The sequence below is a fragment of the Microtus oregoni genome, unplaced genomic scaffold, assembly GCF_018167655.1.
Source record: "Microtus oregoni isolate MIOR12 unplaced genomic scaffold, Mior012 000032F_ref0000030, whole genome shotgun sequence".
Classification (NCBI taxonomy): Eukaryota; Metazoa; Chordata; class Mammalia; order Rodentia; family Cricetidae; genus Microtus; species Microtus oregoni.
The window spans coordinates 13,352,341-13,366,341 of record NW_024543091.1 but is presented as its reverse complement, the minus strand read 5'-3'; the positions used below and the strand labels follow the sequence as shown (position 1 = coordinate 13,366,341).

The window sequence follows — 14,001 nt, the reverse complement described above, 5'->3', positions numbered from 1 at the left end:
TTCATATGAAAATAATGACTCAGTCTTAATGTAGTCAACACAACTTTGAAAAATGGATGAACACCACATAGCTAATGCCTTCTTAACTTAAGACGATTTAATAAGGGTTTGGTCCATCAACACTCCAAAGTCCTGAGTACAAAAAGATAAACAGAACAGAACAAAGAGTCCTGACATACAGCCACCCACACAGGCAGAGCTGAGTTTTATCAAAAGGTAAAGAAGCAATTTAGCTGAGAACAAACAATGCTTTCAAAATGACAAATACTCAAATATTCATAGGTACAACTTATACCATACTACATTTTACTTAAAAATGCATCAAGGTCTAGACGTAAACCTATAAAGCACATGCAACTAAAAAATACTAAGCTCTGAAAATGCCAGAATGTTTGAATAGGCACCTAATTGAAGAAGAAACACAGCACATAGGCTCAGCAACGCTTACGATTCTTAGTGGTTAGAGATTTAAACCAAATCTACAGAAGATGCTACTGTGTATAAGGTAGAATGCTAAGATTTATAAGATTTAAGACTTATCCTTAACAAGTACTAGAAGTTTGGGTTAGATTCAGTACTCCTGTACATTTATGAGATAAATAGGAACTGGTGCTGAAATATTACACAGCAATAATAAGGTAAGAGCTAGAGATGCTTTCTAAAACTCAAAACACATATGCAGAGCGGATGGAACTCTATGGGAGAAGGGTGCATATCTCATGATTCTATCCATGGAAATTGTAGAAAATGAGGATCACCAAGTATACTATATCAGTACCCAGCCTGGCTTCTGCTAAGCACAAGGAAAGCCATTTGTGAGGCATGACAAACCTTTTAGGAGTAAGAGACAAGCTCACCACCTTGTCTGAGGTGATGATTTCACAGAAGCAGGCACAGAACAAACCTTAACTATTCACCTCTGTGCAGATTTAGCCTGTCAACGATGTCTCAGTCAAGGTATTTTAAAAGAAGTTTTGTTTGTGCATCTCCGACTAAGGGTCTGGAGGCTCTAGCTGCATCCTGTCCTTAGGATGCTGCGCCAGTCCAGCTGCCTCGGCTTGGAGTTCTTTGCTCTCCTTAGTTTCCATCTCTCTCCCCCTTTGTCCTTAATCGGTTTTATTCATTTACTTGATTCCAGTAGAATCTCAATTTGTAACAACCCATTGATTTCTTGTCTTCCGTTTAAAAAGAGTTAGCGATTAGCCTGCCCCTCCCTCTGAAAAGAGACACCATCCAAACCTCATCACTCATTCCATAGTTACACAATCCCAAAGGATTCTCTAAACCAATTTCTGAGCACTTTCGCATTGGTCCATATTCAAGCAAGTAACAACAAAACCCCACACCTCACTTGTTAAACACTTAAACAGATCCAAGATGGCTTACTTAGCAGGTAAGGGAAATGCTATAGACTTAGGCTCCTCAGTGCCTTTGTACCAGATAATAACTAAAATTTTTCCACCCCTAAAAGAATTACAGAAAGGAAAGAATCTTGGACAGAAAAACGATTTCTTGCTGTTAGGTGTAAGATGCTGGAGTTGATAAATAAATGTCCTCTTAGAGTGTGAAAAGTCATGAAGTCGTTACCAGCCATTTCCTCTGCAGTGGTCTACTCTCATACCAGGACGGATGGGCCAAGTGGTGCCCAAATATCTCTCCTGTCCTTGGTCACAAATTTTCAGAGCTAGTGCAATGCTTGTCCAACTCCTGGCTTCCTCGCTCTGAGGAGTCACATCCCAAGCCACAGACTACACAGTAGACCACATCCAACCTCCCTCCAGTGCTGCTCCTACTGTGGACCTTTGTGTGCACACCTTCACGCATTTCACAAGAGTAAACAAAACACTTTTTTCCCCCACTGCAGGTTTCCCTGAGCTCCGCCTAACGTTTACAGGACTCAAACACGATGCTGGCTTCTTCAGCCTTCACGAGCCTGTCTTGAGGTCATTCTCAAACACCCTTTGTCCCTGTGACAGCTTGAGAGTGCGTACTTACAAGTAAAACCGCTCATCCCACACGGGATTCAAGTTTCCAAAGATGGTTTTTGTTCTTCTTTTGTTTTTGCCAACTTGAACTGTCACGTAAGGGTCACTGGATCCAGTTTTGTCTTTTGCCTGCAAGCCTTGTGCAGAAACCACTGAAATGAATCAGAAATAACTGACAATGCTTCCAGAAACAAAACAGTTAGAGAAAATATTTTCTGTCAATTTGTCCTGGGTTTGCAGATCCATCTTGACCACTCTCATGCTTGCAACCCACAAGCCGCCATAAACATCTATAACAGAATATGCATATTGACTGGACTGTCTTCCCTTCTTTCTCCTGTTGAGCACTGACCACTGTGTGTGCCTACCACTTTCCCTTTGTCCATCTGTTGATGGATATTAGATGCTGGGAACTGTGCTGCAGGTAGCACGAAGTAAGGCTATTTCCTTAAGATTGTGGTTTGAATTCTTTGAGGCATATACTCCATAGTGGGGCTATTGGAGAATGTGGTAATTCCATTTTGAGTTTTTATAGGATTCTTGTTGTTCTGCACAATAGTGGTATTAATTTATATCCATCCCCCTCTCCACTGTACAGGGCTCCTTTCCCTCCACATTCTGACCCACACTTATTTTATGCATGTTTGGATGATAAACATTCTAATGCATGAGGAAGTAGCTCACTGTGGAGATCTGAACTTCCCCAATAATCAGTGGTATTGAACATTCTTTTCATGTACTGTTTGCTAGGTATAAATCTCATCTTGATAAATGTTGACTCAAGTCTTTGGTAAGTTATTAAATAGAAACTCATAACTAAACACTGTCACTTCCCACAGCAGGCATGATCTTTGAAGACATTGTGTTAAGTGAAAGGACCTGATACAAAATGATGTCATTTCTAAAGCAAGACTACAAACCACAGCACCATGTGCAAAAGCTGTGAAGGTCTGAGAGCAAGATAACACAGTGTGTGTGTGTGTGTGTGTGTGTGTGTGTGTGTGTGTATGTATACCAAATTTATGATTTGCTAGGAGGAGCATATTTCAAGAGGCATGTCACATATCAACTCAACTACAGCAAATGCCATGCACCACATCCTTGAAACACAGAATGGGTGGCACAAGGGCACAAGCTTTCAGGACAAAGTGATGATGATACCACATACTTTGTGAACTTAACCACTCTGAACTCTATTCATATTTCAAAACACCATGCTGTACATGACTAGAAACATAGATTTATAGCTGTAAATTTAAAAAAAAAATTAGCCTGTTGATAGGGCACAATTTAGGTAGGTGGGGAAAACTAAACTGAATGCTGGAAGAAAGGGAGCAGAGTCAGGAGAAGCCATGTATCCCTGCTGAAGACAGACATGGGAACTTTACCTGGATGAATAGAAATGGGTTAAATTAATATGTAGGAGTCAGCCAATAAGAAACTAGAGATAATGGGCCAAGTAGTGATTTAAATAATATTATTTCTGTGTTATTATTTCAGGGCTGAGAAGCCAGGAACCAACAAGTGGCCTCCTCAAACAAGGTTACATGAACCATATGCAAAAAAAGTTGTTTAGCAAAACTCAAATTTATGTGATTTTAAAATTTAATGTCTTTGGTATGAGGATAGATTAGTGTAATCTAATGAAGAAAGTTATCTTTATTTTATTATATAACAAAATAAAAGTTTGCTCTATGCTATTTGTTATTATACAACAAATTATATATATATATAATATAACAAATTATTATTTGTTATTATATATTTTGTTTTTATATAACAAAATGAAAGATTGCTCTATGTTTTTGGTTTGGCTTGTTTTACATATATGGGTGTTTTCCAGCATGTATGTATGTATGTATGTATGTCACATGTGTGCAGTGCTCATAGAGGTGAGAAATGGCATCAGATCCTCTGGAACTCAGGTGCCCTGCAAGAGCAGCAAGTGCTCATAAGCACCAACCCATTTCTACAGCATGTGTTACTATCATGCAAAGGACCAACTTTAGAGTTTAATCTAAAGAACTTAAACTATCAATGGTCTTTACTTTTGGATCAGGTGGATGAGTGTGTAGTTAGCTAGTGAAATGATTCTCCTTAAAGAAGCACAATAAAACTGACCTTCAGTGAGGAGATCATTGACTCTACTGGCGTTATTCAGTAGGAGGCAATTGAAAAGCTCATTTTTGAAATCTTTAGGGTATTGATGAGTAAAGTAGGAGAATACAGACTGAAATTATTCTCATTATCCTTTATATATTTGAGAAAATTGAAGTAACTGGTAGATTTATCAACATTGACAAGATTAAAAAAAACTTATTAGTTTACCTTTAATTTTATTTTTACTAATGGTAATTCCTGAGACACATAAACAGCCTCGATAAGAAATAAAACACATAAGAGATGTATTCTACCTGTAATGGTTATTTTTGCTGACCATTTAGAGGTCCCATCCAGCACACTCTGCTTGGCAGCCTTGGTGTGCTGCGCAAAATCCTCCTTGGAGATCTGGAACATTTCCTGAATGACTTCAAACACCTCTGGCCTATTTCGTTCCCTTATCTTCATTCTTTCCTTCATGGCTGTGATGATGGTCAGGGTCTTGTCCTCGGCACCATGTTTCGAGCTCTTCTCTGCTGCTCCTGCAATAGAAAACCAGAGGCTGTGTGGCTGTACAGAAGTCACTCTGTGACGGTTCAAAAGAAGAAGCACGAGTATCCGAGATGTAGTTTTCAGGAGCTGGGACAGATATTCCGTTAAATATCAGGAGAATGAGTCACTGCACTGAGAACAATTAGGGCTCATTAGTGCTCTTGGATACTGAGTGAACTTCTGTCACCCATCCAACCACAATACTGGGATAAATAACGAGTTCTATAAGTAATTGCATTTAAAGAAATTCAAAATAACACAAAGGATGCATGAAATCAGTCAGGTGTGTCATATAACACATGCACATATTCAATGACTCTAAATAAAACAAAACTAGACTGGATGTAAGGGGTATATTTCCCTGGGAAACCAATAAGCCAGAGCTCATTCAGTTTATTCTGCCTGATTGAATCCACTTTCTGGGTATTCTGTGCTTCCCAAATGCCTCTGGCCATGGAGCATTCCCCAGACACCATGTCTGTGGCCCACAGCTTCTGTAAACACCACAAGTAATCTCACTGCTGCGTGTGACCTCCTGGGATGTGAGTGTGTACATGTATGTATATGCCTGTGTCATGGCTCACATGGAGATGTCAGAGTCAGATCCTGGGGATTGAACTTGCACTGACAGTGTTGGTGGAAAAGCACCTTTATCTGCTTTGCCGTCTGAGTCACCAGCCCTCAAAATGTCTTTAATTGAGAAGATTAAAAGAGAATGCATGCCTCTTTAAAGACCTTTCCCAATACCCTTACTCATCTGTTACAGCATGCCCTCGAACAGCTGCATATCTGTAAATTATGTGCCATTAAGTAATTAAGCATGTTTGTAATTTACCAGTAACAGCTTAACTACATAGTGTATAATTCTTACTTAGTAAAATATAGTTAGGTTGGTCAGGGCGGCTGCACTAACTAACAGGCATATTTGGCTTCCAGTATTGAAATGTTCCTTAAGTGTCTGAGATGGGTAGAAAGCACCTACAAGTTTCAAGGTGCCTGGAGATATTTGCCTAGTGAGTTACACTAAGACTTCCAAAGGGATAGGAGCAGCTTAAAGATGCTCATTTCCCACCCTCATAGCCCGAAAGTTAAGGTCATGGCCACTGTTTAGTCTAGAGCCTCTGGGAAAGAACGCTCCAGTCCTGTGATGTGAAGGGCCCTAGACTTAAGTTTCTAACACAGCAAATGCTCACAGAAGCAGCAACTGCCAGATTCAAAGCTAAGATGCCAAGAGAGTCTTTGTCCCAAGGTGTCAAATCTCTGACAATTAACTTTGAAATCTCTCGCACCTCTTCCTTTGATGCTCTCGTTGTGTTTCTGCTTGAGTATGTGCAGAACAGTCAGAGCCGGGAACTGAGACTGCCAATTTGGGGAGGGAAGTCTGACAGATACTTATGTTTAAGCCCCTTATCTGTCATTTCCAGAGAAGATATGTAGCTTAGAGATTTTTCTGTGTTTACATTTTGTTTCTGAAGAGCTTCCATCAGAGTTTCAGACACGAATTCCTAATTAATTTGGCAGCTGATCCTCAAGCCCTTCCCATGGCTCTGTTGTTCATCAGACCTACGTCTTAATTTTCCAATCAGACTGTTTCCTTTAAATTGCTGCGATTTGTCACAAGTTTCCAGTCCCTTGGGCTTGTTCTGTTTATTTCAAAGTAATCAGTGATAACCGCAGATAAGCATTTATGCAAGTCTTTCAAAGTCCTCAGGTCGCTCCCTGAAGCAGTGATCATCGGCAGTAGCTGAGATCAGAGGAACCGCACCACCGCGAAGTCACCAGTGAGGTGCTGCCCAGATGCAGCCTTCACCGCCCCCTTTCAGACCACTCATGGGGCAGTGCGGTCACATACAATACAGCAGGTAGAGAAGTCAGCTTAGACAGAGGAGAGCATCCTCCGGTCGGTGAGAGTTCAACTTGACACAGGAGGACACGCAAGGAAACGTTCTCCTTTCTTCATAATTTCACGGGACTATCAACCAGAACTTGTCATTTTCTTCATTTTTTTAAATCTACTATTTGAATGATGTAAGTTTTGATGTGAAATTCCTAACTTTCTATTTCACAATTTAGTATTTTTCCAAGTAAGCATGTCTGCCTGCCTCTCTCTCCCCCATCTCTTTTTCTCACCATTTCTTTCACTCCAGCACTGGTCATGTATGTATTCTTGTCTGCTTATATATTTGTTAATATTTATACACACATATAAAATTTCAACATTCTCAGTTCCCAGCAACAGGTGTCCTAAGCAGGTCTGCACTCCTCAGGACTCTCACCTCAGTAAACTATCTTCGTCTCTCAGAACAGAGTTTTAGTTTCTCCTTAGCTGAGAACACAGTCCTCTAACATCTAACCGTCACGCTGTCTGTCCTTCACTACAGAAAACAAAGGCGACAAGCCCCATCTGTAACATTAGCACCTTCGTATGATTAGCGCTGTCACCTGGTAACCACTCAACCACCCCTTGTGTGTTTGCCACTTACATGTGACCCACTTTACCTGTGTGGATGTCTGCATCCCTATCTGGTAGGGCAAATGCTCTATTAGAGGTATAGCCTAGCATCCAGCACACGGTATAGACAATAGCGTGTGCTTACTAGATACAGAAGCCACACACATTCTTGAAGGAATTAAAGGTAAAAAGACAATTATAATCAATTCAACAAATCATCCTCTTCTAGCAGAGTATGCTATGGGCCATAATACTGGAGGGAGTGCTTCCCTCCATGCAAAATAATTGAAGGGCTGAAGAATACAGTTATGAAGTGCAAACATCTGGCCCTTGGCTTCCAGTTAGGAATTCACAGAAAACGAGGACTGTGTGCCTGTCATCAGAAAGTCGAGCCTGCCAAACCTGAACTTAAGGGCCTACACAGCACATCAGACAGTCGGCTTGCATCTGTCTTGCATAAAGGCTTGCATCTAACTACACACAGAAGCAATGGGTTAAGATCACTTGGCAATAAAGTACAGGGCATGTAGTTAGCAATGATTGGGGTAAAGGGAACAACCCAGGGTAAGTCCCCACCTGCCAGTTACTAGGAGATGTGTTCTGAATGCTTGTGCCCCACAAATGCCAGCACTGAGGCCTAACCACCAATGTGGCAGTATGTAGAGGGGGCGATGGTTTCAGGATAATAGGAAAGTGCTGAGGGCCAAGCCCTGGTGAATGGGACTTAGAGCCCTTATAGAAGAGGGCAAGGGAGTCCCTTTCCCCTTATCCTTGTGGAGCACAGACAATCAGTAACTGGCAGGGGAACAAATGTTGGGGGTGTCTGGGGGCTGATTCAGTGAGAAGTGAAGTTCTGATATTCAGCATCCATCTAGATTATGGTGATTTGCTTCCAAATGGACCAGAACAGCGGCATGGCATGTTGCACTTGAATTCTCCTCCCTTTCCATCTTCTCCCCTCCCCTCTCTTGTCTCCCCCCTACTCTTTTCCTCCCCTCTTTCCCTCTTCCCTCCCTCTCTCTTTCCCTTCCTCCCTCCCTCCTTTCTTTTCTTCCTCCTTCCTTCCATTTCTTTTTAGACAGGGTCTGATTTCCCAGGCTGACCTTGAATTTGCTATGTAGCTGATGATGCTCCTGAACTCTGATCCTTCTATCTCTGCATCCTGGGTGCTGGTGAGCACATCATGCCATGCTTGGTTTTATGAAGCACAAGGTACTGATCTTCACCCCAACCCTCACAGTTACTTCTTCACCCTAACCCTTACTTGTCTCATCCATAAGCAAAAGGGAACAATGGGTAGTATCTCTTTTAAGGAGGTTAGGTGAGGATTACACAAGTAGGTAGAGTAATAAATAATGAGAGTTATCATCATCTAATGATGATTAAATGTAGGATTGTAGAAAGTCAAACGGGTAGAGATCAGAGCCATCTATCAAAGCATTTCATCCTAATAAGGAACTTCAGGACTCTGAGCTCCATAATGACTGTGAAGCACCCATGAACAGTACCATATCAAGTACCATCCAAGGGCTACTGTTTCCGTTGCTGTTAGCAAGTTGGAGTCAATACAGGGCTTAGAAACAAATGACGCTAAAGTCCAAAGACACTGGGAAAATTAGTTTCTTTGTTTGATAGTGTTTAGACACACAGAAGCCCTTACATGCACTTGAGGTTAGCAGAGTAGGTAGCAATGGGTTAACACCGGAGGAAAGTGCATAGAGTATCGGGACTGAGGCCTGTGAGCACCGCTTTTGCTCTCTGCGGTTTCTGGCATAGAAACGTGTCTTTCCCTGTGACATCATGTGGGTGGTCCCCTTTGGATGCCTGTTTTCTTTCCAGGGAATCCTGTAGGTGGGCAAAAAGTTGACATCTTCCCACCCTTCCCATCAGCTGCTTTATATCTGAGATAACCCCAGCCCTCCTTCTTTCACTTGCCTTCAGTCTCTTGGTGGAACAGACCTGTGACTCCCCCAGAGCCCACCTCCTCCTTAAAGACTCAAAGCTTTGTAACCCACGGTTCTTGCAAACAAAGGCCTGGATAACTGGAGGAGCCGTGGTGTGATGGAGCATCTCTCCCATCCCTGTAGGTGGTTCCGTGAGGAAAATGGGGACATGTGGGTTGGGGGCCCTCTCTCCCGGGGAACAGTCACCTCTTGCAGAAGTGATTTGACTGTGAGTGGATCTGCCTCCAAAACCAAGGCAACCCCAAGTTCCCCTGCAGTGCTGGCTCTGCCTGTTCAGACCCCACTGCAGTCAAGTATCCTTATCAGCAAATGCAATCTTATGAGTTTGAGAAACGTGTTCACTAAAAAAATAAAAAATCGGGATGAGTTACTGTATCTCATAGGTAATTTTTTTGAAATTTCCCGATTAGTCTAGAATAACAAATTATCTTAATCATTTAAATTAATAATTTTGAAATGCAGTCAGTTTCAAATATGTCAAGGAATACTTAAGGGAGAGATTGAAGAAGAAAAGATGCATTTTATTTTTTTAAAAAAATCATATATAGTTTCTTTACATCCTACTCAGAAATTAAAGAAAATAGAACAACACATGAAATACTTTAAACACGGATTTCTTTCTGCTTAGTTTCTCCCTTAAATAACCTCTGACACCCAGGAAGTTAGCTGTGCACACAGTTCACACTGCTGTTGGAAGCTGCCTGGAGTCCTACTGCTCCTCTATGATGTCTCCCTGTGGGATCTAAACGTGCCCCCAGGCTATCATCTCTGACCTTGTTCCCTCGTGTCATGCTGTAATGAGATGGACAGGTTTTTCATTATTTTGCCTAAGCACAGACAAAAACAAGGTCACTAGGCAAAGCACCAGAACTCTGATGAGGGGCCACTGTTTCTTCAGGAAGTAGAATTATCACTCCGCTCTAGCCTGCAGTTCTGCAAGATGTTGTGGGTGGCTTGAGTTTGTTTTTATTTATAGGTTCTTTTAAAATCACTTTTGTTTTTATTTATAGGTTCTTTTAAAACCACTATATAATGGGCTAGATATCATTATGACATTTTAAGGTTTAGCATGTATATGTGTGTGTGTGTGTGTGTGTGTGTTGTGTGAGCATGTGAATGTAGGTACCTACAGAGGCCAAAAGAGGGCGTCAGCTCTCCTGGAACTGGAGTTATGGGCAGTTAGGAGCCGCTTTGTGTGGGTATTAGGAACCAGGCTCAGATCTTTTGCAGGAGCAGTGAGTGTTCTTAACCACCAGCTATCTCATCGGCACTCGACATCGTTAAACTAAGGGTGTTTATGTGGCTCACTCCCCTCATCTCTGCCATCTTCTTTTCCCCCATCTCTGTTCGTAGTCTCCCTCTTACAGACTCCTTTCCTTGTTTATGTCCCGTTTGACCCACCCCTTTCTTCCTCATTACTTATCACTACCTCTCTGGGTCTCCTTTCTAGATTTTTGGGCTTTACTCTCCCGTCCAACTGTTTACATGCATACTTCAGAGGCTAGGATCTGCATAGCGGGGAGGAAAGGACTCTCAGATTTTTCTAGTCTCTGCTGCTCCACTTTTGTTGTTGATTCCATACATACAGCACAGTCTGTTCTGATGTTCAGACATCATCAACTAAACTCAGAAAACAGAACCCCAGGGAGTCTTAGGAATGCTCTCCATGTTCTTCTCCATAAAGTCAAGTGCTTTGGAATAATGGGCTCTACAGAAGATGTGAAGAACCTGTCCTCTAGCCAGGGCCCACGGCGACCACATGCTCCTTGTTCACAAGGAACTGGCAGCTGCTATCTTCACTGTGGAGGGGCTGAAGAGCGCACACAAGCCCCGAGCTCCGTGCACAGCCCAGCTCAGGGATGCCGCAGCTGGATGAGACCAAAGGGCAGTAATTCTCCTTTCATTCCAGTTCTGTCCACCACAAACATAGCCACTATTTCTGGAACAGCACTGAAGGCTAACCGGGAAGTGTAGCCAGCTGGGCCTATTGCCCACTTAATCTTTGTGATGTCTGGCTAGGTCTGGGGTGGAGGCTAGACGAATGTGAAAATGTTGTAAACCAGAAAATGAAAGTTTGTGAGATTTATTGATTTTTTTTCTTCAGGGAAATAGACCTTCCATCTAAAGTTTTTCTCAATGTTGCCATCTTTTCTCTTTTCCCGAACTTTTTTCTAGATCCTAGGACAAATTCAGCAACATACAATTCTGCAAGGACACTTCTATGTGTCTTAATCTTGACACAGCATGGTGACCATGCCATGGACATGACTATGATTCTGTTGACTTTTCCTTTCCTGCTTTAAGAGAGGTGGGTAAGCTATTTATTTTGTGGGGGAAGTGAAAATTATGAATCCTCGATAATTTTCTTATAAACTATTCATAAATGCTGCTCATTAATTAGCATTTGAAGGCTTAAAGATTATCTATTTGTTTTAAATCACCTTTTATTATAAAAGGCTTGAAGTTTTATGTCCATCCATCCAAGCGCCAATCAGACAAGCTTCAACAAATTGTCAAGCTGTCCACGTACATACACATACATACTCTCTCTCTGTGTGTCTCTGTTCTCTCTCTCTCTCTCTCTCTCTCTCTCTCTCTCTCTCTCTCTCTCTCTCATACAGTTCTTGACAGGACGCTGGACTCTCTGAACTCAGTAGTCCACAGGGCTCTTCAATCTACTCATCTAGTGTCTCCAACTATATATGGTTGTACAGAAAGATGATCAGTCATTTCAGGCTACTTAAAAGTTTATGTGTATGAGTGTTTGGCCTATATGTTTATATGTATGCCATATATATGTCTGGTGCCCACAAGGGTCAGAGGGTATCAGGTACCCTGGCACTGTAGTTATAGATGACTATGAGACACGATGTGGATGCTGGAATTCAAACCTGCGTCCCCTACAAGAACAGTCACCATTTAATATCACCAATCCATCCCTCTAGTATCCCCTTCTTCTGCCCAACTGTTTTCACAGTCATTTTTATGCCTTTATCAATTGTTTATCCCACGTTTATTAAGCATATCTGGGGCTTACATGTGTGTTAAGTTATAGAGAAGTAAATATTATTTACTTTCTTCCAAGACTAAATTCCCTACCCAAGGGGGATGCTCAATATATGCAACCTATCTGATGGTCTCAAAATATTGTGGCTGCAAACGTTGGTAATGGATCACGGAAGGAGAGAATCAATATCCAATTTGCAAACAACAGAAATAGCCAGGTCTTATTAATGCTGTGAATTTAAAGGGGCTTGTATTAGGATACAGAAGTGTGGCATAGCATCATTCGGAAAGACAGAGGACATACCTCACAAGACCTGCTTGCTGAACACTTACGACAGACTCTGATCTTATCTGATATTTGGACTTCTGAAGAATGAGTATGGGCTAAACACATCTTTTGTGGGACTCTGGGGCTACTTAGTTTAGAATCCAGCATTATGTACACATTTTTATTGCTTTTATATTTGCATCTTTTCTACATTGTGAGGACAATCAAAGAAAATATTTTAAACCAGGCAGAATGGCTCACACCTGCAATCTTGGCACTTGAGAGGCAAATATCAACACAAACAAACACTGACTTCTTGGTTGAAACAACAAAGAGACTTTTCTTAAGAAAAGACCACTGACTTTGGAGGGAGAATTTCAAATTCTCTTGTTAGTTCTTATAGCAAACTTTGATACTAAGCACATATATTTGCAGAACTTCATTATGACCAGAATAAAAATGTTGATTTTATGGAAATATTAGACAGGGTTACTAAGGAAGGGATGCCCATATCTACCTGATCATTATATGATATTTTTGATTCTTCTAACTTTTCTAGTTTACATGTAAGTTTATGTTTTTTTCTAAATAGACGTGAAGGGCTTTGTACTAATTCACAATTCCAGGCTATAGCCCACTCAATCACAGAAGTGAAGTCACAGCAGCTTCAGTTAAAGAGCAGAGAGAAATGAATACACTTAAGCATGGCTCCCACCTTACTTGAGAATGTTTAATTAAATTTCTCTACTCTTACACAGTTCATGGTTCCCTGCCTAGGGAATGGTGCTGCCTGTTGTGGGCTGGCCTCTCCCACATTAGTTGCTCCCAAAAGTATACACGTGATGGACAGATTTAATTATGAGCTTGACACAGCCTAGGATGCCCTGGGAAGAGAGTCTCAATGATGACTTATTTGTGTTAGGTTGGCCTTGGGTTTGTCTATGGGGTATTGTCTTAATTAATATAAGTTCATCTTAATAAATAACTTCAGTGACAATTTTAATTATATTATTTACTCAATATCAATAAGATAAATATCAATAATAAATACTGATTTAAAAATAGAAACAGAACATGGAAATTTTTCTAGAGTTTAATTAATGGGGCAATCTCTACTCTGAGAGACAAAAAAAAAAATCCCATTTTCTTTTTTGGCGTGATCCAAACTACTTAATTTTTTTCTCTAATAAATTCAAGACATTTATTGTTAGATGGCAATACTTTCTATATTCTGACATTGACTTTTCCTTTCCTGCTTTAAGAGAGGTGGGTAAGCTATTTATTTTGTGGGGGAAGTGAAAATTATGAATCCTCGATAATTTTCTTATAAACTATTCATAAATGCTGCTCATTAATTAGCATTTCAAGGCTTAAAGATTATCTATTAATTAAACTTCTCTTAAAGCAGGAAAGGAAAAGACATTTCTGATATTCTTATTTATCAAAATGTCTGTTTATAATTCATTTTTAAACATGGGGATTAAATTTTAAAGATTTTATTCTTAATTTTATGTGTATGTTTGTGTGTGTGTGTGTGTGTGTGTGTGTGTGTGTTTGTGTGTGTGTGCATATGGAGGTCAGAGGAGGTGGTGGATCCCTTGGACCTGGAGTTATAGATGGTTGTGAGCCACCCAGTGTGGATACTGGAGTCAAACTCAGATCCTCTGGAAAAGG

General features: G+C 40.9%; 1 protein-coding gene across 3 annotated transcripts in view; it reads right to left on the bottom strand.

Annotated features, from left to right (window-relative positions):
* Positions 1 to 14,001, bottom strand: part of Unc13c (unc-13 homolog C) — a 457,501-nt gene that overhangs the window by 262,297 nt on the left and 181,203 nt on the right. For all 3 annotated transcript variants that reach the window (XM_041679506.1, XM_041679508.1, XM_041679507.1), the window contains 2 exons: positions 4,400 to 4,627; positions 1,996 to 2,137 (listed from right to left, as the gene is read on the bottom strand). In XM_041679506.1, coding sequence (XP_041535440.1) covers positions 1,996 to 2,137; positions 4,400 to 4,627 — 370 coding nt within the window. The remainder of the gene's footprint in view (positions 1 to 1,995; positions 2,138 to 4,399; positions 4,628 to 14,001) is intronic.